At 38.7% G+C, this 26,887-nt stretch overlaps 1 protein-coding gene across 1 annotated transcript; it reads right to left on the bottom strand.

Annotated features, from left to right (window-relative positions):
* Nucleotides 1–2,129: 2,129 nt before the first annotated feature.
* Nucleotides 2,130–19,117, bottom strand: LOC122660853 (la-related protein 1C-like). Its single transcript, XM_043856104.1, has 6 exons — nt 18,635–19,117; nt 17,968–18,532; nt 17,738–17,894; nt 17,521–17,611; nt 3,064–3,135; nt 2,130–2,648 (listed from the first exon to the last, which is right to left on the bottom strand). Exons 1-6 carry the CDS (start codon nt 19,091–19,093, stop codon nt 2,589–2,591), a joined length of 1,404 nt encoding a protein of 467 aa, XP_043712039.1. The 5' UTR covers nt 19,094–19,117; the 3' UTR covers nt 2,130–2,588.
* Between the last annotated feature and the right edge of the window lie 7,770 nt (nt 19,118–26,887).

Raw genomic sequence — 26,887 nt, 5'->3', positions numbered from 1 at the left:
AGTGAAAACCGTCAAGAAAAAACTACTTGACGCCAAGCTAAAACCTTAGAGTAAAGTGGAGCCACTTGGAAAGAACTACCTACCATCAGAGTGAAAACTGCCTAGTGTAAGAATCGTTGAAGACGACAGCTACAAAAGCGTAGTAGACTGTCCAACCTAGCGTGAGATAAGTTAGAGGGCTTGACTTGACGCATTTCATCACTTTTGAAGCTTTTGGTGTATCTATCAAGCACCTAACATAAAAGTCCATGATATAAATAAATAGTCGAAAATCTGAATTCAATTCGTATCTGTTCAAAGATATCCATATCTAAATACGGAATATCCGATCACATCCGATTCATATTCGACTCTATGTTCGATAACTGATGAGGGCCAAATAAACAAGCGGCTGATAACCAGTTGAACACTGAAAGTGTCACTTCGCACTCTCGATTGGCAGTGATCTTTCCACAAGTAAGCCTAACTTGTAGAACAACTTTTGATCCATCAAATTTGTGAAGCAGTAATCAACTCCATGAGAGTAGTAAACGATGAATCAGTGTTAAAGCTGGTTGGTCAACATTTTGCAGGATATATCTACACCCAAAAAGCAACCACTAATCCAAAAGTTTTCAAGGTTAAAACATGAAAAAGACCCAGGACTGTGTCAACTATGCAGTGTTCTTGACTTAATGGATGTAAAGTCTAAATAGCATACCCTCAAGATAACATTTTAGAATTGACAAAGTTTAGCTCCACCCATAGACGACACAGTTCACCCAAAATCCTAAGGTTCACCAACCCCTCAGAGTTTTAGTATGTTCCAAAATACCATCCCAATACCCATTCCCACCCTCTCCCGTCCCTCGGTGAATGGGAAGGTGGAGGAAAACTCGATCCTTTCAGATTTTGATTAAACTCATCAACGATTGATTACCAGTGACTGCCCAAGTTCATTCCCTCAACAAATAAGGTTGGTATCAGGCAGATAATGGGAATAATGTTACTTCAATACTAGATAGATATAGACCAATTTGGAAAAACAAACCATGGACAAGGCACATTAGACATGTTCCACCCACCGACCAACCTTGAATTACACATGGCTCATTTGGAATTTCTTGTATGGAATTTTATGCCACAACTGAATCACAAAAAACCCAAGCAGTAAAATGATGTAATTTCCTCTCCATGCCACAAGACTTGGCATTAGCACCTCTTTTAATCACTAACAAAACCACAGTAAACAATGCACCGCAGCTTTCTAATTGCTTCTCTCACAGAAGCCACTTTAGTCATCCAAACCTGAAATATGCTGGTGTATTAATGATAAGGTAAGCTGGAAATACCAATCAATTATGAATAATCAACAAATTTTTTTTATAAACGACGATGACAAAATTGGATCAAATAAAGCAAGGAAACCCAAGGTGTCAGTAAATTGACGTTCAAAAAATTAACACCCACAAATATCAATATTTCTAAGAAGCTTATGCTTCTAATCAAATGCCAAATATCTACTAAAGAAGTATAAATAATGGTTCAGGATCATTGTCATTAAAAAAGCTCAGTATAAATAGTTCAGGAGCAGTGAATCCAATCCCACCAGTTATTTGGCGCTCAAACCAGCATATTGTTTTGAGTCTTCCATCTATAATCCTTTAATTAAACAAACCATAAAGGCTTGTCACCAACCCCTGTACATCAAGGGCACTTTTATGCAATAAAATCTTCAACCGTCTTGAAGAAAAAGGAATATGCAAGGAAGAAATACCAAGTACAAGATAGAACAGAAACAAAGAGGACTAGGGAAGTGTTGTAGCATCAGTAGTAGCAGCATCATCAAGCCAAGACCACCCCTTTTCTTCCACAGACTCCATTTCAAATCCTCCTCTAAAATGGAGATAATGTGACTCAGTTTGCAACAAAATTGCTCAGGAATGGCTAGGAAAATGACCTCAAAATTTTCTCCCCTCCAAAACCCAAGCCATAATAAAATTATGAAAAAGAGAAAAGCACCAGTGGTACTCGACAAACCAAACTATACATCCCAATAACCTCTAGTACTCTGGCTCATAACTCAAAAACTAAGCTTTTCCTTTGTCTTTCCTTTTTCTCTTCTTCCCTATTCTCTCTTCCACCCCCCCCCCCTCTTTTTTCACTCTTTTTTACCCCCCTTTTCCTGTTTTTTGCCTCTTCAACTCTCTGCCATTCTTTGACAAAGACCATAGTGTGTGAGAAGACCCAATGAAAGCCTTACTCACCCCTCCCAATGGCAGTCAGCAACTTCCAGTCATCAAAAAGAAAAAATAAAATAGACGGGCCCTAGCATAACTCGCCCTTGCTAGAACTTCTCACCATCAATGATCGATCAGAACCTGTTTGGACCATGTTTGTACTTTTCCTCCCCACCAGACATTGTTGATTGATTATTCAACTCCCCAGATGATGATCTACCTAGAACTCTGTGCGCGCTTCTACAAGACTTTTTTTGTACCATTGTGGTTACTAGCCTTCCCTTTCTCCAGTCTTTAAACACTCTGGATTCAACTTAGCATATCAAAACTAGATACCCCTGGGGATGGTGGACTTGATGCGGTGGCAAACTAACTAGATGGTTGCAGTAGCCAATTCATCCAGTCGTTACGCTTCCTTATTCTGTCACCCTGCACCAAAAGGCGATGTAAAACTTTCAAGTATCTTGAGTAATAAATAGTTAAAGGGCATAATATGGTTTGCCCTCAAGTAAAAACAAGGGTATAATCCAAGTATACCCTGCACCAAAGGCAATGTAAAACTTTCAATTATCTTGAGTAATAAATAGTTAAAGGGCATAATATGGTTTGCCCTCTAGCAAAAACAAGGGCTTAATCCAAGCATATATATATATATATATATATGTAGCCACCTCAATCATCCGCATGATTGAAGAGACATGCATTACCGACTTATAGGATGCTTACTCTAACAGGATTCTATACTGCAACAGCTAGACCACTCAATAAATTGTTGATATGATGCTTCTGAAATAAAATTTGCCTTCATAATTGTAGACTAATACAAGTTTATGCAGAAAAATACCTGTACTTCCACGACAGTTGAACTTCGAACTGCATCCAATATAAATGGGATACTGTTTGTTAACAACTTAACCTGCGAAAACATGAAGTAAAGCAATTTCATTTCCCACATCAATAAAATAATATCTCCTCCCCCCCCCCCCCCACCCCCCTAAAAAAAAAGGGAAACAAAAAGGGCTTCGGGAGAATAAGAAATTGTGCATCACGCAGAGCGGAAGGACCATATTATCACTGTCCTATAGAGAATTGGAAAAAAATAAATTTGACTTAAAGGTTAAGTAATTCAAAAATCTAGATACAACACTCAATTAAAGGGATAACAGCTGACAAGAATGCAGGAGACTAGTATGCCTATAAATCAAGTATAGATGTGCAAATTAGACAATGTTCCCACAACCAATCTTGTTGAAGGAAAAACATCCTAACGAGTATAAGATATCCTACTGCAATACATCACAAAACAACCACAACAACACACAAAACATAAAGTAATTGATTAAAGAGAAAAGGTCTATTGAAATTTTGAAATATAAACATAAGCTAGGGTTTAAACACTATCAATAAAGTAGAAAAACAAACATAACACAATAATATTACACACTAGCATTTCCTAAAAAAAATGTGAAAGTAAAAAGTGGATAATAGAGCACCTAGGCCACTGTAAATTCTTTATAATATTCCTTTCACAATGAAAAATATAAGAATTAAAATTTTTTACCATCAATATTAGAACACACCTCTTGACACACACAGAAGTGAGAGAACCATTTAAGATTAACATTACATTGTGACATAACCTGATCTTAACAAACAGGAAGAAGGGAGAAATCGAGAGAGAGGAGAGAAGAAATATGGCTCACAGTTAGGATAAGAACTAAACCGCAGCCAGAGAGGGACAAGAGAGAAGAAATAAGGCTCACCGTTAGATTAAGAATCTACACTGTGGCCAGCATACATGTTTATAATTAACAAATTCTGTAATTACAAACCAAGGACAGCTAAACTTATGTGATTACACATAAGTTCCTATTAAGAAAAGAAACATACTAAAAACTCCCCTACAATAGACAATAACTAATAAACAGTAACCACAACTAATAAATAAAGACCATAACTAACATCTAGCAACTTTAACAACTAAACACAATAATCTTAACACCCCTCCTCTAGCTGGAGTGGATATATCCTAGGCTCCACAGCTTGGAACAACCAGAACAGAGATAACCAAAAGAACCAAACTTGAATACTTGATAGATATATCTGTTGTAGAAGCCCATGACCAACAATCACACCTAGATGCACAGCAAATAACAGAACAAAAAAAAAAAATCTTCCAGTCACAGCACCAACAAAACATATCAGCCACCACCAACAGCAATAGAGAAAATTCTTCGTGAAGAAGAAACCCAGATAACAACTAATAATATAAACGGCATCTATCGGAGGCCAGAAAAAAGCAACAATAGAAGATGAAAAAATCATCGTTGCAAGACAGAAGACTTCAACCGAAACAGCAATAGCAAAAACAGTAACAATCGCCCAGAGAAGAGCAGCAGAAGGAGATGAATAAATCATCGCCATGGGCTAACAATCTTTAACAAGGCAAATAAAATCTCACTAAGGACACACAGGCAATAACCTTCACAAAGAAGGCAGACAATAATCTTCACGTGGAAGACAGATAAAAATCTTCATGAGGAAGACACTGGCAATAATCTCCAAAAACGAGACCCATATCACACAAAGGAGAAGACAAGAGCAGCAGCAAACCTACAAACTTCAATTCGGGCAGTAAATATACAGGTAGCAAATATGCATTCTTCATTAACAAGAAACAAACAATATTTAATATCTCTAATCTCCCCCTCACGTGTAGCACTACACGTACACAAATAATGCAGGGGAGACAACAAAGAATAACACTTCATCATATTTGCAGGAACAACCAGCATCAGCAGCAAATAAACCACATAACCAAGAACAATCACAAATAACAAGCCCTAGCTTGCAGGGTAAAGACCAGAGATAACTCTTCCAATCAGAGACCACAGCATATCAACAAATAAAGCATCCAATAACATACTCTGGTCACCTTACCAACAGGGCACAAAATACAAACCTAAAAACAAAACCGCAGAACACAGTAGATGACCAGTATAAGAGAAAATTGATAAGTCAAAATCAAGACATCAGATGTACCTCAAATCCTGGTCGAGTTTACCTTTCAAGTAGACAAAGAAATCCCCAAAGCGATAGAAATCAAATGGTTAGATATGCAGCTATAATTTTTTTCTCAGAAATATTAACTCTGAAATTTCAGAATTTTGGAACTTGTAAGATGTACCGATCCAAAGGGTTGATGAAGACCAAAACTTGGTGGATGACTACGTCTAGTGACTCTAGTCAAGTGAGATAAACCCCCGAAAACACCTTAATGATCCAATGGTTGGATCAAAAGCAAAGAACAATATTCAGGTGCTGGAAATTACCCCAAAAACAGGGGTGTCACAGGAAGTAAGAAGACCAGAAATTCTAAAAACAGGGGTGCCTCAAGTGATAGTTGTTGAAGTATATCGAGCTCCTAAGAGAAGGAGGAATCAATTAGAATATTCCCTTATTCTAGTCGGGATTCCCGTCTTCCTTAGGAGTCTCCTATTTTGTGTTTTAAGTCATATTTTCCTAGTCCTAGTTGGAGTCTCTAGTTCTAGTTTAGTGCTATTTTTTTTTTTAATATTTTCCTATTGTAATTTGGAGTCCTAATCTGATTAAGAGTTAGTCCTAATATGACTAGGAGTTCCCCTTTAATGTAACAATTGAGTAAAAATAGATACAAGGTGAGGGAGACTGTCATATTCGACAGTTCTCTTCTCTTCACCATCTTCTTCTCCTCACCTCTGCTTCTCCTCTTTCTTGGTCTGGTTCTCTAACAAGTGCTCTTGTTACATGGTATCAGAGCACAACCTTTAAATTGGTTGTCCCTCTTCCATTCTAGTTTCAAGGTTTCTTCATTCAGCTTCTCTTCAAGGGGTGCAGCACCATATGCTGCATATTACTACAGTTTAAACTCTAGATGGAGTTTTCAATTGAAAATTAAGGTTCTCTTACATATCTAGATGCAAGATCGATTGGAGAATTCTCTTGTCAGGCTGCGGTACCTTTTGAAGACCACATCTGCGATTTCTTCTTGAAGATTTCTTATATTTCGTATCCATTCAATGGATTATTATTGAAGATTGAAGTTTTTATTCCTAGGAATTTCTGTTCTCAACTCTACAGCAACATCGCAGGGTCCTTTTCTTCTCCAATCAATCCATTTTCAGGTGACTTTGTTGGATTTTGTTCTTCTCCTCCCAGAATACCACTCGGCAGTCTAATCCTGCTGCTCTGGGTTGGTATACTCTTGGGATTAATATCCCCTACTGCTGGTTGTGTTGGCTTCTCCATATTTGGGTTTATAAACCCTAATTCTGCTTCTGCCAAGAGTGCTGCTACTGCACTGCTTATTATTTCTGCTATTATTGGTACTGCCAAGTGTACCACTGCTGTTCTGGTTATTACTACTGCCTTCCTTAGGGTCTTTTTAAGCCCTACTATAGTGCTGTTCCGACTATTGGATCTACCAATAGCACTACTACTGATTTAGGTTATCAAAACCAATGTTATCCTTGCTGATGGATCCTCTACTCAAGTAGGCTGGTCATGGAACAGTCTCTCCAACATCTTCCATGACCTTCTCTCATGTTCCTAAATTACCTTTAAGTCTGTAATCTGTCAGTCAACTTACTCTTAACTGTTAGGTAACTTTCTATCTTTCTTATTGTGTTTTTCAGGACCTTCAGACAAGGAAGATGATTGCTGGAGGGCTTAAGTGTGATGGGCTGTATTATCTAGATGGCACCGGACCTTCCACTGCTGCTATATCTACCACCATACCATCTGCCATGCAATGGCATCTACGCCTTGGTCACCCCTCTCTACCTAAACTTCAATTAATGGTACCTAGTTGCAAGTCTGCATCTCATCTTGACTGTGAGGCTTGTGAATTGGGCAAACATCATCGTGCCTCTTTTCCTGCCTGTACTATACCTAGAAGTTCTTCATTGTTTTCTTTAGTTCATTCTGACATTTGGGGTACATGTCGAGCAACCTCCAGAGTATGTTGCTCAGGGGGAGAGTTCTGCAAGGTTTGCAAGCTTCGTAAGGCAATCTATGGGTTGAAACAATCTCCAAGAGCATGGTTTGATAAGTTCAGCTCCATTGTCACTCAAGTTGGATTCACAATGTTATTCTTACCATTCTGTTTTTGTTTGCCGTCAGAGTTCAACAGTGGTGGCACTGGTAGTCTATGTGGATGACATCATTATTTATGGTAATGATGCTTCTGGTATTGCCCAAGTTAAATCATATCTTCATCACCATTTTCAGAAGAATGACTTGGGTGTTCTCAAAATTTCCTTGGTATTGAAGTTTTGCGAAGCAAGATAGGTGCTAGTTTATCTCAAAGAAATGTCCTTGATCTTCTGACTGACACTGGAATGCTTGCTTCCAAACCAGCAGATACTCCCATGGACCCCCCATAAAAAACTTGGGTCTATTGAGAGTGAGGATTTTTTAGATGTTCATCGGTATCAAAGATTAGTTGGAAAACTTATTGTCACTCGTCCGGATATATCCTTTGTCATTGGAGAAATTAGTCAATTTATGCAATGTCCAAATAAAATTCACTGCGATGTTGCTTGTTGTGTGTTGCGATATCTAAAAAGTGCACCTGGTAAGGGTCTTATTCCTCGACCTAATCGAAATGCTAATCTAGTTGGGGTTTCTGATGCTGATTGAGCTAGTGTTGATGGTGATTGACGTTCTACTATTGGTTATTGTACTTTTATGGGTGGTAATTTGATCGCCTGGAAAAGCGAGAAATAAACCACCATTGCTAGGTTGAAAGTTGAAGCTAAATACCGAGCGATGGCACATACTACAGCTGAGTTGATGTGGGTAAAGTCTTTGCTTCAGGAGTTAGGATTTCCCATCACTCAGCCTATGCAGATGTTTTGTGATAATCAAGTTGCTATCAATATTGCCAGTAATCCCTATATTTCATGAGAAGACCAAGCACATTGAGGTTGATTGTCACACTGTTCGGGATGTTGTTATGAAGAAGTTAATTGCTACTCCATTTGTCTTTACTACCAATCAACTTGGTGATATGTTTACAAAGCCGTTGTTTGGACCAGCGTTTCGGCATAGTTGTTCCAAGCTGGGTCTAGATGATTTGTCTCCAACTTGAGGGGGAGTGTTGAAGTATATCGCGTTCCTAGGAGGAGGAATCTCGATTAGAATATTCCCTTATTCTAGTTGAGATTCCCCTCCTCCTTAGGAGTTTCTCCTATTTTGTGTTTAAGTAATATTTTCCTAGTCCTAGTTGGAGTCTCTAGTTCTAGTTTAGTGCTAAATTCTTTTTCTATTTTCCTATTGTAATTTGGAATCCTAATCTGATTAGGAGTTAGTCCTAATATGATTAGGAGTTCCCCTTTAATGTAACAATTGAGTATAAATAGATACTTTCTCGGTTCTGGTTCTCTAATAAGTGTTCTTGTTACAATAGTATATCAGCAAATCAGGGGTGCAGTAGGGTTTCAATGTCCACCAATGTTACTCATAAAAGATTAGTAAACCAGAAGTAATATATTCAGAAGGAAGATTACCCAAAAACACAGGATACCTCAAGGTGCAATATGGCAGCCAAAACAAGGATTGATCTTCACCAATCCAGCAAGAGAACTTTATGCACAGAGAAGACACATCAACAGCAGAAGATAGAAACCCCATGCATTAAACCATTGATTTCATATTGATTCAACAGGGAACTACATCAAGGACAGAATCAGAGGAGAAACAGCATCCGATGGAGATTTTTGTTCTCTTTTTCTTCTTCATTGCTCTAATACCACATAAAAAAATCTTATCTTAACAACCTAGACTTGTGAAATAAAGCTGACGGTTAAGAATCTAAACCGTGGTCAGCATATATATTTATAACTAACAAATTCTGTAATTATAAACCAAGGACAGCTAGAAAAAAGAGCATCCCAGTGCACGAAGTCCTGCTACTGCAGGGTCTGGGAGGGGAAAATGTAGGCAGCCTTACCCCCTGCTTCACTGGAGAGGCTGTTTCGAAGGGCAGCTAGACTTATGTGTAATACACATAGTCCCAATAACTACTAAACAGCAACCACAACTAATAGACAAAGACCATAACTAATTTCATCTAACAACTTTAACAACTAAACACGATAATCTTAACAAAAAATATACCAATGTTTTACACCTCTAACTCTTAAACAAATTTTAGCAATGCTATGATGCAGGCAATTTTCTCTCCTGGATGGACTAAGGCAAGCCTAAGAGTCATTCATTGTTCGTCTTATAGGATGTAGGCAATGCAGTGATAACCCCAAATCAATGAGATCCAGCAGGTGATCAGCTTACAACAGGATCACCGGGCAAAACGTAAGGCCATATTAAGAGAAAATTGAACAACTAAACCAGAACAAAACCGATGTGCATAAAATTCTAGTAGATTACTCTAATCATTCAATACAACAGGTCTGCAAAGATGATCTAAATCTGAAGGATAAATTCTGAGACATATTTCCTACCAGACTAGGAAACTCAAACTCAAATAGAAAGCAGAATTTAAGATTCAAAACATAATTCTGAAAATAGAATTCATAACTGATTTAACAGTGCACAGGAACCAGAACAATAATCTGAAATTAAACTAAGAAAACCAGATAAGAGTATAGGGATTTTGAAGAAGTGGATTGTAAGTAGGAAACTAGAGTCAACCAAAAAGTTACGATATCAGATTCAAGATATCAAAATCCGAAATTGAAGTTTTGAAGAATTGAATTTCAAGAAGGAAAACTAGAGTTCAATCTGTTTGAAGAATTGAAGTTTTAACCACCCAACTCGAATTCTGAGGGTAACTACTTCAATCTCTCCCTTGTTATGAATAAATTAAGAAGCCAAAAATTAAAACAGAAATGCAGAATACCTTCCTAGAAAATCCTATGCCCCTCCTCCCCCTCTTGAACTAAACAAGGTGGGGTAGCATAGAGAACCAATAAAATCCGTGTGCTGATACCAGAAGCCATTAAGGGACCTATTTTCAGAACGCACAGCTGCCTAGGTCATAGCAAGCCTAAGATGCACATCGGCCAACTTTCTTCATATAACATTCTTTATTAACCAATAACAAATGAAAATTCAAAATTTAGCAGTGGAAATATAACTGCAGAATGTTAAATGAAGTATCAAAGCTGGTAGAGTTTCATCCACCACCAACCCCCTGAAATAAAACTACATTCAGTATCCTGATTGAAAGCATGGTGAAATGGTGAAGAAAATTTTCATAAGAATGGAATTGAATAGGACCTCAATGTAATTGAATTCAATGAATATGTATCTATATCTACAAGATCTCAATTTTTAGTCAAGGATCTGTGAAATCTAATGTCTTTGATCTAAGGTTCTTTCTCCCCCCCCCCCCCCCTCCTTTGGTTGAACAAGGTTAGAGATTTCGGTTTCGACCTTGATCCAAGGTTCTTTCTTCACCGCCCTTCCCCCCCCCCCCCCCGCGGGTAGAACAAGGTTTGAGATTTCGATTTCGACCAGGGTCGGAACCGAAATATTTCGGATTTCAAGAAACTCTGCATGTTTCGGCTGGCCATTCCATAGTCAAATGGCTATATTTTGGCCCGAAACTTCAGGGAAACCTAATTTAGCAGTTTTAAACATATTGATACCTTCAGATTGTGAGGGAAAAAAAGACACCTAAAATGGTAGTTTGACTTTGCACCCAGGTAGGTAGTGTACGACGTACCCTGCTGTATACTTTCTCAAATATAGACTATTGATTCTACGCCTAGTTTAATGTTACAACACACAAAATTCAATGAAAATAACCAAAAATATGAATTAAGAATGAAGAAAAATCATTTAATAGTACACAATGTCAAAGTGTTACAAGTTCAAGTGTACAAGTAGTCAAGTACAAGTGTACAACCAAGGTTAAAACACCCCTATGAAACCATTCCTCCAACTCTATGTCAGTATCACAGAGTTCCGGAAGGGTCGAAACCTTTAGGAAAAAAGGAAATGCCTCTAAATTTGAATCTAACACAAATCTTACTCAAATGCGGTAAATCGTCGCTGCAGATGCATTGCAGTAGTCCCCAACACTTTGTTCCACCAATAAATATACGTGATTTGACCAAAAATACCACTAATTAGGTTTTAGATTTACAACCCAAGTTGTTAACACTCAAATTAATTTAACAATCCATCACTAATTATCATGCATATATGTATCAAATGAAGATGTCCTAACAAAAAGATTCAATATATAATATAACAAGTTTTACGATAACAAGTACAACTATAAGACTGATGGTCGGCAAAGGGACTATATCCAATGCTGGAAAAGTATGTGGTGTTCAGATAAGCCTCTAGAAATGCAATTTTTTAAATTGTATGACATAAGTCAAAAGCAAGGATCAAATGTATTCAGACTATCTGACCTCTTAAGATTCTGAGAGATCATGGACTCCATGGCTAAACAGGAATCTGAATAACCGGAAAACAAAACAGTTTGTAAACCCAGTAGAAAGTCCTTCATAGAGCTATCATTTTGAAAGATGAGAAAACAGTATAATTTGAGTTTTAGCAAGCTCAGGCTCCTTCACAGTTAACTCTAATTTTATATCATTCTGAATTTGGAAATGCCTGAATCCCCCGCACCCCCAAGGAATCCACGTAAAATTCTAACAAAATCAAAAAGCAATCCTACCAAGGTCAAAATTTTCATTTGGACTGCAGCAATTTAGATGATGCTATTACTAGATCATCGGATTTGTAACAGGCATTTCTTGCCTAAGATGTACATATTCTGCTTGGCCCCTGGAGCGTTTGTTAGCCATGTTCTGCTAAAATATTCATCTCTCCACGAAACAAGGACAGGCCTCCTAATGAGGGGCCAGAAAGGAGAAAAGAGAAGCTTGGAAGAAATCAGAGTTGCAGGGTGAAAGAGAAGAAACCGTGGAGAAGAAGAAGAAGAAGAAGAGGGGGGAAGAGGAGTGCACACGCACACAAACTCAAACTTCAATTTATTCTTCATTATCTCCAATTTCATCCTAATACAAGCTCTATTTGAAAGAAGAAAATCCAACTAACAAAGGAAACCTATCAAACTTGGAAACAAACTTTAACAAGGAAACAATCTCCTAAGATTCCTAACCAACTCTAACACTTGCAAACTTATCCCAATTTCTAAAATTGACTGAATAAAATATTATCTACCTAGATAAAAGATTACACATCTGTCCCAAAATAAATCCTAAATATCCTAGGAATCTAAAAACCCATGGACCTGGTTCGTCTTCATATGGGCACGCAACTGGGTTTGGGTCGGTCCAAGGTAGTCCACCAGTTGGGTTGGGTCGGTCCAAGGTAGTGCACCTATTGGGTTGGCCCGGTCCAAGATTCTCCTGCATCAATTCTCCCGAAGTTCAAAAAAAAACTCGTCCATGAATTTTGTAGAATGATAGAATCAAAATCGTGTCATCGACGCCAACTATCAGTCCACGTTCAACTTGTATAAATCCACGAGCCAAAATTCTTAATTGAAGAAACCATGGGAAATCACATAATCAAATGGATCAACTACGTGATCAACCATCACGATTTGTTGATGTTCATCGGCAAATGGCATTGCCTGGATTGGAATCAGATCATGGAATTTCAATTCTTCGATCGGACTGTTGATTTCATTGTGATCTTCAACTGCCTGGGTCAAAATCTGATCATGGAGCTTTAACTCAGCCTTCAACAATTCATGGTTTGCTTGAGGGGCTCTTATGGCTTCGTCATTTTCTTGAAGTATCTTGGCCCACTATTCAGGACTCATTGGGGTAGTGGATTTAAAGAGAAGAAAAGAAGTGTGGTGTAACGATGAGTGGGGACTAGGGAGGGAAAAATTTGGAGGAAATATGAAAGGACCTAAATAAACTAAAAAGACTAAAGTGGGGGTAATATGCGAATAGTGGTCTTAAATGAAGGGATAATAATAGAATAAGGATAAACTAGAGGGGGCAGTTTAGGAAATTGAAAAGAGAAAGACACAAAAGAGACTCGTGAGTGGTTACCGTGTTCGACTTGGACAGGAAGAACCAGAGGGGTTGGTTGCACACAAGGGTTCTTTCTTCACGCAACTTCTGCAGAAAAAAAATGGCAGAAGGACTTCGAACTTGGTGGAAATAATGGGATGCAGCATCTTCTACTTGGATACAAAACTCAGCGAAAGGATTTGCTCTGAGGACTTCAACTTCAGCGGAAGAACAGCAACTTAAAAGTAGAGGACTACCTTCAAACCAGGTAAGAGTTCTTTTTTTTCGGTTCTCTGCCTCGATCTCTTCTCTCTCTTCTTCTCCTTGTTTTTTTACCTTTTTTTTTCTTCTGATTCTAGCGGAACCAAGAAGGGGGTTGGGGGTTGGGGGTTTTGGTAAGGGATACGAAAGAGATGGGATTGGGGTTTGTCGGTGGGAATTGCAGGGATTTTTTTTAATTTTTTTTTATGCCTATATTTTTCAACAGAGTCGATTTTTTTTTTCTACTTGACGGAACTGCAGAAGGGGGATATGTCAGCAGGAGACGTTAAGAAGAAAGGAAGATGGTGCGGTGGGAGGAAGGGAGTACTGCTGCGGGAAGGGGTGGTGAGAAGTGAGTCAAATAGTGGGGGTAGGGTGTCTGCGGAAGCGTTTTTTTTTAATAGAAGTGTTGTGGGGTGGGAAACGAAAGGATGGGCTGGGGATTCAGCGGAAGTTGCTGTGGGGAAGGGATGAGATGGGGTTAGGATTTTGGTTTGATTTCTGTTTCAACAGAATTGAGACTTTTTTTTTTTACGGTGGAAATCAAGGGAGGAGGTGGGATGGTGAAAACGCAGGTTGTAGTGGGAGTCGGAAGTGAGGGGAAGGGAGTGGGTTTTCTGCTGGAATCAAAGGGAGGAATGGGTCGATGGGTTGCTGCACATTACTGCAGCTTCAATGAAATCTCTATTGATCTCTTGCTGCCAGAACAGAAACTGGGAAACATAAGAACCGTAACACCAGGGGAAATAATAACATAACAGGGATAGAAAAGAATAATGAGGAAGTACCAGGAGATGTAAGAACAAAGAAGGAAGAGAAGAAATAGCAGGGAAGAGAGACTGAGAGGGTGAAGAATCAGAGAGACAGAGGGAGAGATTCACCCAGGTTTGGGCTCTGATACCAGATAATGAGGAGCCGGAAAGGAGAAAAGAGAAGCTTGGAAGAAATCAGAGTTCCAGGGTGAAAGAGAAGAAGGGGGGAGGAGTGCACATGTATGCAAACTCAACTTCAATTTATTCTTCGTTATCTCCAATTTCATCCTAATATAAGCTATTTAAAAGAAGAAAATCCAACTAACAAAGGAAACCTATCAAACTTAAAAACAAACATTAGCAAGGAAACAATCTCCTAAGATTCCTAACCAACTCTAACACTTGCAAACGTATCCCACTTTCTAAAATTGACTGAATAAAATATTATCCACCTAGATAAAAGATTAAACATCTGTCCCAAAATAAATCCTAAATATCCTAGGATTCTAAAAACCCATGGACCTGGTTCGTCTTCATATGGGTACGTAACTGGGTTTGGGTCGGTCCAAGATAGTGCACCAGTTGGGTCGGCCCAGTCCAAGATTCTCCTGCATCACCTCCTCCGATGTCGGCATCAGTGAGTCCAAGCATCTACTTACAATGTCTGTTGAGCTGCTAAAAGGAATGAGATTTAACAGTAGAGAAAACAAGATTTTTTGCCGATAGAAGCTACATTGTGTATCCTTGAAACAGAGTGTCTTTGATAGATGGAATGAAACCTTGAATCAGATTACAAGAATAGCAAAGAAACTGGAATTCTGGCACCTGGAAAGCCTCAAGTTCATGAATTCCAGAGTTGGCTACTTCCTCCATCTAAAGGGATTGCAGAACTTTTTATTATTAAAGTACTGCCTTTTGAGTATAATAACAATACTTATAATATAGGGAAAAGAAATGGCCAGTTAACACAAGCTTGCCTCAACAAGTCCGCCTGATATATGCCACATAGGGGTCTCCCCTAGTCAAATCAACCATTGGACAAGCGAAAGGGGTAAGGGAATAGCCTTGTGTCATTTCAAGCCCCATCTCTAATGTCTGGCCGACTGGCCCAGAATGTTAACAATTGTGCTTTCAAGGGTTGAATTGAAGATGAGGTTGCCCCAAAGTTGAATTTTCAACCATTTTATATCTCCATATTGCGAATTGGATTTAAATTTACCAGACTGATAGACGATGGCATGGAGAAAATGTCCATAAATTTTGAGCACCAGTGGGGCTTCCACCTGGCAGGAAAGTGCGCCATCAAGCAAACTAAATATAAGACTTAAATTCAACTTCGAAAAAAAAAAAAAGTAACAAATTTCAACCAAATCTTCTTTTTTGATGAATCACCAAGTTATACTCCCTATGTTTTTCTTGTCCCCTTTATTTCCATTTTTGGTTGGTGGGAATAATTAAGTTGTCTATCCAGCTGTGAAATTCCCCAGCAAAATCACAGTTTTCAGATAATTATATAGCACATGTAGGAATTTTTGGTCCTTTCTTTTTCACTTAATTCTACAAAATGTTTGAAATCAATTGATTTTTTAAACATTGGGTGAAAAAAGTGGAAAGGAGGCTAAAACTTATGGTAAGTTCAGAAGAAAACGGCTCCTTCATTCATCACCTTTGTTTTAGACACATCATAATTCATCATTATAGATTCACATCAACCATAAATTCCCCTATGTGGAAGTCTACATACTCTCACAAACAAGGAAACACATCAAAGAAAACTAAAGAAGAAAGGCAAGTTAGATAAATTCAGAAACATTCATCTTTAAAGGGGGCAAGTGTATGCATGAAAATATGGAAAACTAACAGTACCACATAAAGTTTAAAAAATTCATTTACAATACATGTATTTTTTTATTCAGTCTAAGTGCACAAATAATGAAGTATGCTTCTATAATGGAATAGGGAAAGAATTTCCAAAATTTAGAGATGCAAAGATATCACATAGCAACAACATTGATCTTCTAGACAAAAGGGTAAAAAGACATTATCTATTACATATACAAATGTATTACATCAATAAGTTCCTAAAATTAACTCATAGGAGTAACACAAGAACTAAGATATTTAAGTGATTCAGGCAAGATTCCTATAACTGTCCAGGCCAAATAGAGGAAAAGAATAACCAGATAAAGGAAAACTCACCAACCCCCCCCCCCCCAACCCCATGCCTCAACAAACACACCAAACATTCAATTGACCAAACTCCCAGCAGAAGACCTTTAAAATACAATTAATATGAACATTAATTCATAAGTGCTTGCTAGCCGTGGTACCATACTCTCCTTTAATTAAAACCCAGAGAATTATGAGGCATAAAAAACAAATTTTCCAACTAAAATATATTGTGCTACAAATATGACAGATAGAACCTTTTAACATTTTCATTGTTCTAAAAATAGCCAAAAATTTACATCTTTGGTTTTTAATTATTATAGGGTTGTTTCTTCTAGAGTGATGAGATATTTGGGGCTGAATAAATATGTCTGGCTTCAGCATCCAACACATTATGACCCTCCCAAGACCCCAAGTGGCAGGAACCTCGTGCACTGGGTACGCCCATGTAGTTCCAACAGTTGGATTTTATCACCACATCGACGAATCACTAGACCACTCAATTTACTTAAGAAAGTGGCTATCAACAAAACATAGGCAGAGCTCCATTGTGTTATCAAAAGAAAATACTTTTGGCACGTATAGGACTAAAAATTTCACCCTTTTGCAGAAGTGCAAGCGAAGCAAAGAGCACTATAAAGCAATTTTGCTACTAGATGGATGAATAACATGTTAGGGTAAGGAAAATCTAACAGAAGCCAGAAAAATTAGAAATAAAATCCTTCTACATAAAATATAAGAAATAAGATCCTTCATACATAAGTTCTCATAGCCCAAAATAAGAATGGCATGTCTCTATTACTTCTACACAAAATCGTAGTTTTCTATAAAAAAAATTCACTATAGCTTCATGCTAAATGAAATCCCATTCCCACAGACATGAAAGTAAGAACTATTGAATGTCTCAAAATAAATGATTAAAATAATGAATATAATCAGAATGCATGTACGTAGTCAACTCAATTTACAATTTCTAATATCTATCAAAAAATAAACGTTAAGCCTTACTTAAGCTGGTGTGTGCCTCCAGAATTGAATCCATAGGAGGCCAGAGCATTCTTGCAATACTAGTCAAAAAAATAAAAGACCAATTATCCCCAAACAACTCACTCGGTTGAAGCCGGCTATTAAAGAAACAGCAACCCAACCCTGCTCATCCATATTCTGTCGCAAGAAAATGTCTTTACATAAGTTCTCGGCACTGTAACATTAAGAAAATTGGTGCATTGCATGCTCAGTACCCAAAAAGCTATAAAACACACATGGAGGGAAAAGAGCATTTGGTAAACCAGACTACCATCTAAAACAGACCAAGCACTATGAATACCTGAAATAATATTCTATCTGTTTCACAAGCATATCACGCAACTGAGGGTCTGGTGCAGGGAAATATATTGCAGGAGGTGGCGCATGTGCGATGAATGGAACACCCCTAAGGGAATCCGGATGCGGTGCAGGAACATAATACACTGGAGATGTCATATCTGAATGAGACAACGGTATTAGAGCAAATCACACCATAGAGAAATATAGAAGAACATTACAAAAGTAACTTACCAGGGAAACCCATTGGATTCCCAAATGGTCGAACTGGTGGGGGAGTAATAAATGGGGCAGAACTAGGAGGAGGTCTTACAAAGGCCGCCCTTGGAACTCTCTGCTGCTGCATGTGGACATCTCTACCGTTAAAACTTCGATGAGGATTCCACTGGTCTTGATCTCTCCTGCCTCCAAAGTTGTTGTTGTGGTAAGGACCATCTCCACGCGGATGGGGGCCACCATTGCCCCTCCTGAATGAAGAACCACGCTGCTGCGGATGATCGCTACTGTGGGGATGTGACCCAAACCCTCCCCTTGGTCCAGTTTCCCAATTGCTCTTGTGTGGAGTTTCTATTGGGGAAACATCCGGAATCACCGATGCCTGTGATGCCTGTTTACCGGAGTTGCTCCGCGGCATTTCTCCAGGTTGTGGCGGAGACGACAGTGGCGGCTGAGTGAAACTGCCATTAGCAGAAATAATCCCACCACCGCCACGTTTCATTGATTTCTGGCGGTTTGGATTTGGATTAGGGTTTGCATTACTAGTAGATTGTTTTTGCGGAGAAGATGGAATCACAGGAACCTAAAGCAAGCAAACAAACAATGATGCAAAGATATGCATGTAAACATAAATAAAACAAAACAGTAGGAAATACAAAATCTATCACAAATTTGGGGAATCAACCTGAGAAATGGTAGCGGATCCATCGGAGAGAGCCTTCAATGAATCAGATGACGATTTTGGCGAAGCCCTTGTTGACTCAGAGAGAGCAGGCCAAGAAACAGCTCCCATAACAGGACTCACCTCTACAACGCCATTGGAAGGTTTATTCCAAGCCGGTTTCTTCGTCGTACCAGCATTATTATTGTTATCAATATTATCATAGTTATCCGACTGACCCTCTACTCCAGAATTATTATGAGAAGACTTCGCAAACAAGAAATCAGATTGAGTGATTTCTTCCGGTGCAGCAGCCACCGTATGTGGCAAAGACGACGGAGAAGGAGCTGCGGGTACAGCTTCGGATTCACCGCGAACAACATGCGCCCATGGGGATGATAAATTCTTCCGACCAAGTTGATGTGGACTATTCAGGCCATCGACTGACAACCCACCGGAAGTAGAATCGGCAGTTGTAGCCATGTAAATCAAAGAAAGAAAAAAGTTGTTTTTTGCTCCGAAATTGCAGCGATGGATTATCGAACGAAGAACAATTAAAAAAAAACCCAAAAAAGGATTAAATAAATCAAAATTTGGAAGGATAGAAGAAGTGGAGGATTGAAGGCGAAAGGGGGAGATTAGGTTTATCTCAAACAACAATGCATGTTGGTCCAATTATTCGTCTACCTATGAAGATCTGATCGCGCCAAAGCACAAGCGACGGTCTCTCTGCGCCTGCTCTCTCTCTCTCTCTCTCTCTCTCTCTCTCGTATTTCTTCTTCCCTTTCACAGCTCTCAGGACTCCTGTCGCCAGGTTTACCCTCGCCTTTTCTTTTTCTTTATTTAATGTTACCTTATTACCCCTTCCTTTTCTTATATTTACGAACCATCCGGCCGTCCCCACTCCACAAAGCTGGGGTGAGGTGGGATTTTGGGCCTTGGACTTAAGAAGTCTTTTGTCTTTTACTATTAGAAGTGAAAGGTTTTTCCACGACGCTGCCGGAGGGGGAATCTCCCACACCACACCATCCTAATGGTGGTTTGAAAAATAAAATCACTATATTAGGACCCACATGATGGTCAAGACAGGAAAACAAAATAAGTAAAAAAAAAATTAAAGGTTGATAGAACATTAAACATTATTGGAAATTTTATCCTTATTAAAATAAGGGTATTTTAGAGAAACCGAAGCGTCCTTGATCATATAGTTTATGGTTGTCTTTAGGTTCACGCAAACAAAGGGATTCTGTTAGAAACTTGTCTAAAAATAAAATTTCTTATTTTTTCTTTTTTTTATCGGATCCTAGGAGTGAGTGAGTGACAGCCCAAGAGAGGCGGCCAAGGTTGGTGTCCAAGGGGAGGGTAGGAAAATTATCCTCTTAGGTTTACTGTCTGGTACAGTCCCTAGTGCCTCTAATAAAAGGAGGGTGGATTTCACCCGGGTAGTGTGTTCGTACAGGAGATAAGGTGATCATTTTCGCCCCCTATGAGAGGAATCGTACAAACTGTACCGAACAAGGAACTTGAGAAAATAAAGATCCAAGAAGGGTGGGGGAAAGAATGGGGAAAAGAGTCTCTCTTGACTAAGGCCAATCTTTACTGCACTAGCAGCCACCACCACGCCAAGAGACACTTAAGACCTAACACATTTTTAATAGCAAGAGAAGGTTATATTTTCCCTTTTATAGTTACAAAGCATTAAGATAAATAGTCTCTACCAAAAAAAAAAGGGCGTTTTCCAAATGCCCACCTGAAAGTTGCCCCCCTAAACTTTCACTAATTTCACATGCACTCCTGCTTTCCAAACTAAGTATCATTATAATCCCTCCCGTTAGACAGAGACGTTAAGTTATAATGGATCCCATTTTTTGAACATTGTTAGACCATTCTACCGCTTGATAAAGTAAAATTTCTATCTCTTGATAAAGTAAAATGACAAAAATGTCCTTACTTTAAAAAAATATATATCCAACCCATCTTCCCCAAACCTCTGCAATTTATCCTTTTTTTCAAACCCTAAACAATTTTTAGGGGAAGAATAGAAAAATCCTCCATTATCCCAAATCTGTGGTCATGATCATCATCATCCAATCCAAGGAAATCAAAAGGATCAATCCCATCAAGCTCTTGCACAAAGCCGCCTTCACAATGAGGGCAAATTGCATCTCGCCCTCGAAGTTGCACAGGCTGCCTACATCTGTAACACCAATGTGTGTTCCCACTACTCGATATTTTCCCCTCTCACTCCAGTCGGATCTCTCAAACAAAACCTCTAATCAGATGCTCCCAATTCTTTACTTTTCTTGCAAATCCTCTCAAAAGCTACCAATTCAACAAAATACAACAAACAAAACAACAATAATTAAACTAAATCAAGCAATTGATGCATACGAGAAAACTAAAAATCAGAACAAAAATTTGAAAAAGGAAAAAAAACAAAAATCAAAGAAGAGATGAAGTTCAAATGATAAAAACAACACATGTAAGAACCAAGAGCCGTTGATCTGTAGATGAAGGATACAAAACTATTAAAAAAAAAAAAAAAAAACAAAAAATTGAAAATGAATTGACAAGTTATAGAAACAAAAATTTTGAAGAAATTTACAGTGATTTCTTTGCACCAAAACAGAATTACAGAGAAAGGAAGAAGAAACGAACCCTGGAAGATTAGACTTTTAAGGTCGAGATGCTTCCATTATCGCCTAATGAGACCTACAGGGCGAGAGAGACAGAGAAAGGAGTGACGTCAAAACCCTTGAAATGAAGGGTTTAGACAAAAGATAAGAGAGGGATGAGGACACAATGAAACCCAATGCCTTGCCACAGTAGAGGCATATATTTGTTTCTTCATCGTCATTGCCGCCGTTAGAAACCCCGCCAAATTGGGTGTTTTACTGCCATCAGCATCACCAGGGCACATGTTTGAAAGCGGTGATCCACAAAGTTGTGGGTTACCCAAGTAATTGGATGATTCATTGAGTGTTTGAAGTTTGTTTCCTTGATCGAAGGAGTTCTTCCTCTAAAAATCGTTTAAGGTTTGAAAAAACAAGAAAAATTGCTGAGGTTTGGGGAAGATGGGTTGGATAATTTTTTTTTCAAGTAAGCACATTTTTGTCATTTTACTTTATCAAGGGGTAGAATGGTCTAACAATGTTCAAAAATTGGGATCCGTTATAACATAACGACTCTGACTAACGGGAGTAAGGATGTTAAACGGTCCGATTTCGGTTAAACGGTTTGGTTCAGTTCGGTTTTGATTGCTTGAGGGTAGAAACCGTAACCAAACCGTTTAACTAAACAGTCTCATAATCAAAACCTTTACCGTTTAGTAAACGGTTTTTAAATGGTTCTATACGGTTTTACATAGTTTCGGTTAGACGGTTCTATACACATTTACTACTCTATTTACTAATATTAGTTATTAGTTAATAGTTATTACTTATTATTTACTAAGTTATTAGTTTTTTTTTTTTTTGAGAAAGAAAATCATTTATGAAGAAACGTGACTACTTAGTAGTTGCTACTTGCTAGGTTTTGATTTTTTGTTTATTAAAAAGAAAAAAGTTGTTAGGTTTTGAACAGTTAGACGATTTGGTTATAATCGGTTTTAATTAGATTTACGGTTTAAAACCGTTGGATTAATCGGTCTAAATCAAACCAAGCCAATTAAATAAACGATGTCATTTCTAAAACCATAACCAGACCATTTAACTAAACGGTCTGTTGGTTTCGGTTTAAATGGTTCGATTCGATTTCGGTTTGATTTTGACACCCTTAAACGAGAGGGACTGTAGTGGTACTTAGTTTGGAAAGCAGGGGTGCACATGGAATTAGTGAAAATTCAAAGGGGCAACTGTAAGTTTGGCCATTTTCAAGGGGGTATTTGAAAAAAAAAACCCAAAAAAAAAAGGTAAATAGTTTTTAAAAAAAATACGAGAGGATCGATGTCAGGTTGTTTGGCCCCTGCATCTAGATAGAAGAAGGGTGAAATGACCGGTCTGCCCTGTGAACCCATTGCGTTAGCGCAGGAGCCACGTGACCTAGCAGCCTTATTTTTTTCCCCAAAAAAAAAAAACTATTATCTTAATGGATTTTACTTTTAGAGACACTTTCTTCACCCACAGGCATAGTTTGAGGTATCGGATTGGTATCAGCCGATTTTGGTCGGATTGGATCGATATCGACTGAGATCGATCTCAATACCGATCCGATCCAATTGTACGAATAGGGGTAAAAATGTAAAAAAAAATAGTTTTTTTTTTAATAAGAAAACAGGGATAAAAGTATCATATTTATCCGAGTTTGGGCGATCCCAATCCATATCAGTCGATCTGATCCAACCGATACCGAGATCACGAACCATGCCCACTGACCACTGTCAAGTGAGAAAGAACTCCTTGATTGAAAGATTCAGATGGTGTACAAAGGGAATCAAAGAATAATGGAAAGATATTATTAACTTCATATTACAGCGGGGAAAAGCATTTATGTCCCTAGATGGGTATACTTTCCTTACATGGTGGGGGAAACTTTCTCAATTTACTTTTGTTTTTAGGATACTTACATCTTAAATGTTCTCTCTCTCTCTCTCCCTCCCCCTCTTCAGTAATAGATAATGTAGATCGGCTTCATTGGACTATCCATTGGGGTGGGATCAGCTACTCTTCTTTTTTTGGATAATTGGTGAAACTATAAATTGACAAAATAAATGAAGAAGATAAAGGAGAGAAATAGTAGACTTAGTTTTGCAATCAGATGTTACTACTATGTTCTCCCTTCTAGTAATCACAGCAGATGCAATATCACATTACTGAAGTGACACATTAATTGTTAACCAATGGGCCAGATACACCTGCACCCTTATGCAGACAATGCCATTACACAGAGGATCTTAATCTGAAAGAGAATGATTACTAGTCAGAATGCTAGATATTTTATGTTTATGATGAACCACAGCCATCGAATGATATTTTATCTAAGGGTTAACCTAAGTAAATAGGAAGATTAGAGTCTAATATGTACTTCTATATGTGTCATTAAGATGAAATAGATGAGAGAACGAGAGATAGAAAAAGAGGGGAAAAAAAAATGGAAATGAGAGATGAGAGAGAGGATCAAAACTCTTTGTCTCTCACTCTCGCTCCCTAGCTATCACTTTGCTCTCCCATTGTCTTAAGCTTCTTTCATTGTAAGGGATGTTATAATATTTAGGGAGAAAGAATGTCACTCGGTCGTGCCAGACATATCGTCCCTGTGCCTCGACATAAGAGTCAAGGGCACACAAAATGAGAATCGTTATCCCCTCCAATTCGCTGCCCCCTCTAATTCTTCACATGAGGGTGGAAATGACCACCTTGCCCTTACCCGAAAACACTGCCCAAGGTGGGGTCCACTCCCTCTTATTAGAGGAATTGAAGGTGATAATTATTTCACGAAATGATCGTCATATCCCTGGTAATTTCCAGGGTTCCAGGTGGGTGTGAGGTAATTTCGTATGCTCCTATGTTAGTGTGCAGGTGCGGCATTCCCTAAGTGACCTGGTGGCGTTCTCTTTCCCTAATATTTAATTGGTTTAATAGGTAACAGTTGAATCGATCTATTAGTTTACAATTGACAATTTATTCTCTAAAATCAAAATCAAATTGTTTATTAATGTTTCAATTCGATTTTAAACAAATGACTTTGGTTCCGATTCCGATATCTTTCTTTTTTTAACTCTTAACAAAGAGTAAGAAAATGGAAGCTCTTGAAAACCTAAAATAACATTAAATTAATTGAATTTTCTCTCATTTCACCTTCTTTCGTGACTCTCTCCATTCGCTCCCTCACTCTCCCTCGAAATTTTATCCTCTCAATTTGCCTGCCCGTACTTGACGTCATCCGCCCCCTCTATTAGATGTACTTGACGTCAAGTACGGGTAGGCAAATTGAGAGGATAAAGTTCCCTCTCCCTCTTGTTCTCTCCGTGTCTCTGTCTCTCACGTGCATTGTCATCTGACATATTATCGTATGCAGCCTTACAAGGATGGCACTGATTGTCATCGTGTCTGCTTCTTCACTCACTCTCTTGAGCAACTCTGTGTGATGTGTAATAGACTCCAAGACTCCGATTCCAACTAATATGTCTGATTGATCTCCGCTCTGTTATTCTTTCAATTCTTACTTCGCTAAGAATGCTTTGTTATGGTCTCCAACTTCAACCTTGATATCCCCTTCCTTGTCCCTCCTTTGGACTCCTCACCCATGTCACCCAACAATCCCCTGAGTCCATCATTTGGGTTGAAGGAATTGGACCAAATTGTGTAGTGAATTCGAAATGGGTATTGCATTTTTGTATTCAAATTTGAGAAAACCTTAACGAATTAATGTAGGAAACGTTAAGTTACCTTAGAATCACAATTGAAGTTCTTCCTCTAGATATTAGTTCTTCCTTGCTTGAGTAACAAAGGGGATTGATGTGTGCAATACATTGATCCTTCAATCCGCCGCACTATCACGATCACAACTTTCACCAAAGTTCTGATTCCAAATCCCTAAACCCTTACACCACTCATGATTCACCACTCAATAGGAGATAGAGAGGAGGGAGAGAGAAATCGACAAGGGGGAGGAGGCTAGAAAATTCGTTCTAGCCTCCTCACTCTCTGTCTTTTATAGAGAATCCTTGGTGATGCGCAACAGTTAATTTCCTAAACTATACCTACCTATTTGTGTTTCATGATGTTCAGTTTCTTAAACTAAACCTACTACTTTGGTGTTTGATAGGAAAATGAAATCTTGCACACACAATTTTGCTTCCTAATGAGGCATAAAACACCCCACCTATCAGAGGCTGCCACAGGGCCGACCCGACCTCAGTCCCAGAACCGAGTTGGGCCGAGCAGGAAACCGGGCCGACCCCATCTCCACTATAAGTCACTTGACAGAGCCAGACTCGCGCAAACTAGCTAGTGGCTGAGGCCGAGCTCATATAGGTCAGCCGTAAACTCCTGGCCGAGCTTACTGCCGAGACAGACCTTTCTGGCCGACCTCCTAGGCCGAGGTGATGGCCAAGGCCGACCTCCCAGGCTGAGGTGATGGCCAAGGCCGACCCATCAGGCCGCCCTCCTAAGCCGACCTCCGAGGCCGAGCCCTCCTCCTCTGAAGCCGCCATAACGCCCCACCGGGGATCTCCTGGCCATGTCAGCACATCCCGAGAATCACGGGATAAGGATCAAGCCACGATCCCAACACAACACGGAATCGCACTCTACATGGACTCTTACCTTAATAAGAGTCCGTCCCCGAAAATAGCTCTCCACTCCACTTTACGCGAGAGAACCTTCCGAAAGAAGGACTCCTACCATATTAGGACTCTCCCAACCGCCTCATCTCCTCCTCACTCTATAAATACCCAGGTATGGAGCACCATTCCTCATCTTGCTTTTACTACGCAGTTACGCTGTTGCATTGGAGACCTGACTTGAGCATCGGAGAGTCCTAGGCCGGAGCCACACCGGCTCTCTTGTGCTCATCGCTTGATTTTTTCAGGCTCATCCGTGGGCGAACCGGGCATCGGAGGTTTTCACCCGCAACACTTCCAAAGTGGAAACAGGTAGCATCTAAAAAAGATATTTTATCTCTTCTAATTATGATCAACAATTTAATCTAATTAAAGTATATCTTATTCCCATAATTAAAAAGATAATTAACTTATTATTATTTTGTATCTCCTGACATGTTGGGCTATGCCTCTTTCCTCTTACTATCTCTCGTCTTCCATCCATCATTTTTCTATTTATTTTTTATCTTTTCATTTATCTTTTTTCTTATTTTATTTCTTATAAGATTGTTTAGTGGAGAATCCTATACGCAAATTAAAGGAGTTTGATTATGCACAACATTTATTGTGAAATAATTAATAATAATAAACAAATTCAGCCATATCCCAATTTAATAGGGTCAACTACATAGAGCCAAACAAAACAAAGTCGGTTAAATAGAGTTCTCACCAGAAGGGAAAACTGTAAGGCATGTAATTATTTATTGTCAAACCCCAATTCATTGTACATGTCCTTATCAGAGATTTTGTGATCATAATCGGACGACAAAAATACGATCAAACATCATTTAAATAATATAATAATATATTCGAATGTGAAAAAATAATTTAAAAAAATACCTCTGGATCTAGATACTAATCCGATCGATCACAGACATTCTCTCTACTTGATAGTCCCCAATCAAGGATAGTAGATTTCATATTGAGCATCTTTTTCGTGCACAATCCACCATCAC

The sequence above is a fragment of the Telopea speciosissima genome, chromosome 5 (assembly GCF_018873765.1).
Source record: "Telopea speciosissima isolate NSW1024214 ecotype Mountain lineage chromosome 5, Tspe_v1, whole genome shotgun sequence".
In the NCBI taxonomy this organism is placed as follows: Eukaryota; Viridiplantae; Streptophyta; class Magnoliopsida; order Proteales; family Proteaceae; genus Telopea; species Telopea speciosissima.
The sequence above is the reverse complement of the archived record's forward strand: the minus strand, read 5'-3'. Positions and strand labels throughout refer to the sequence as shown.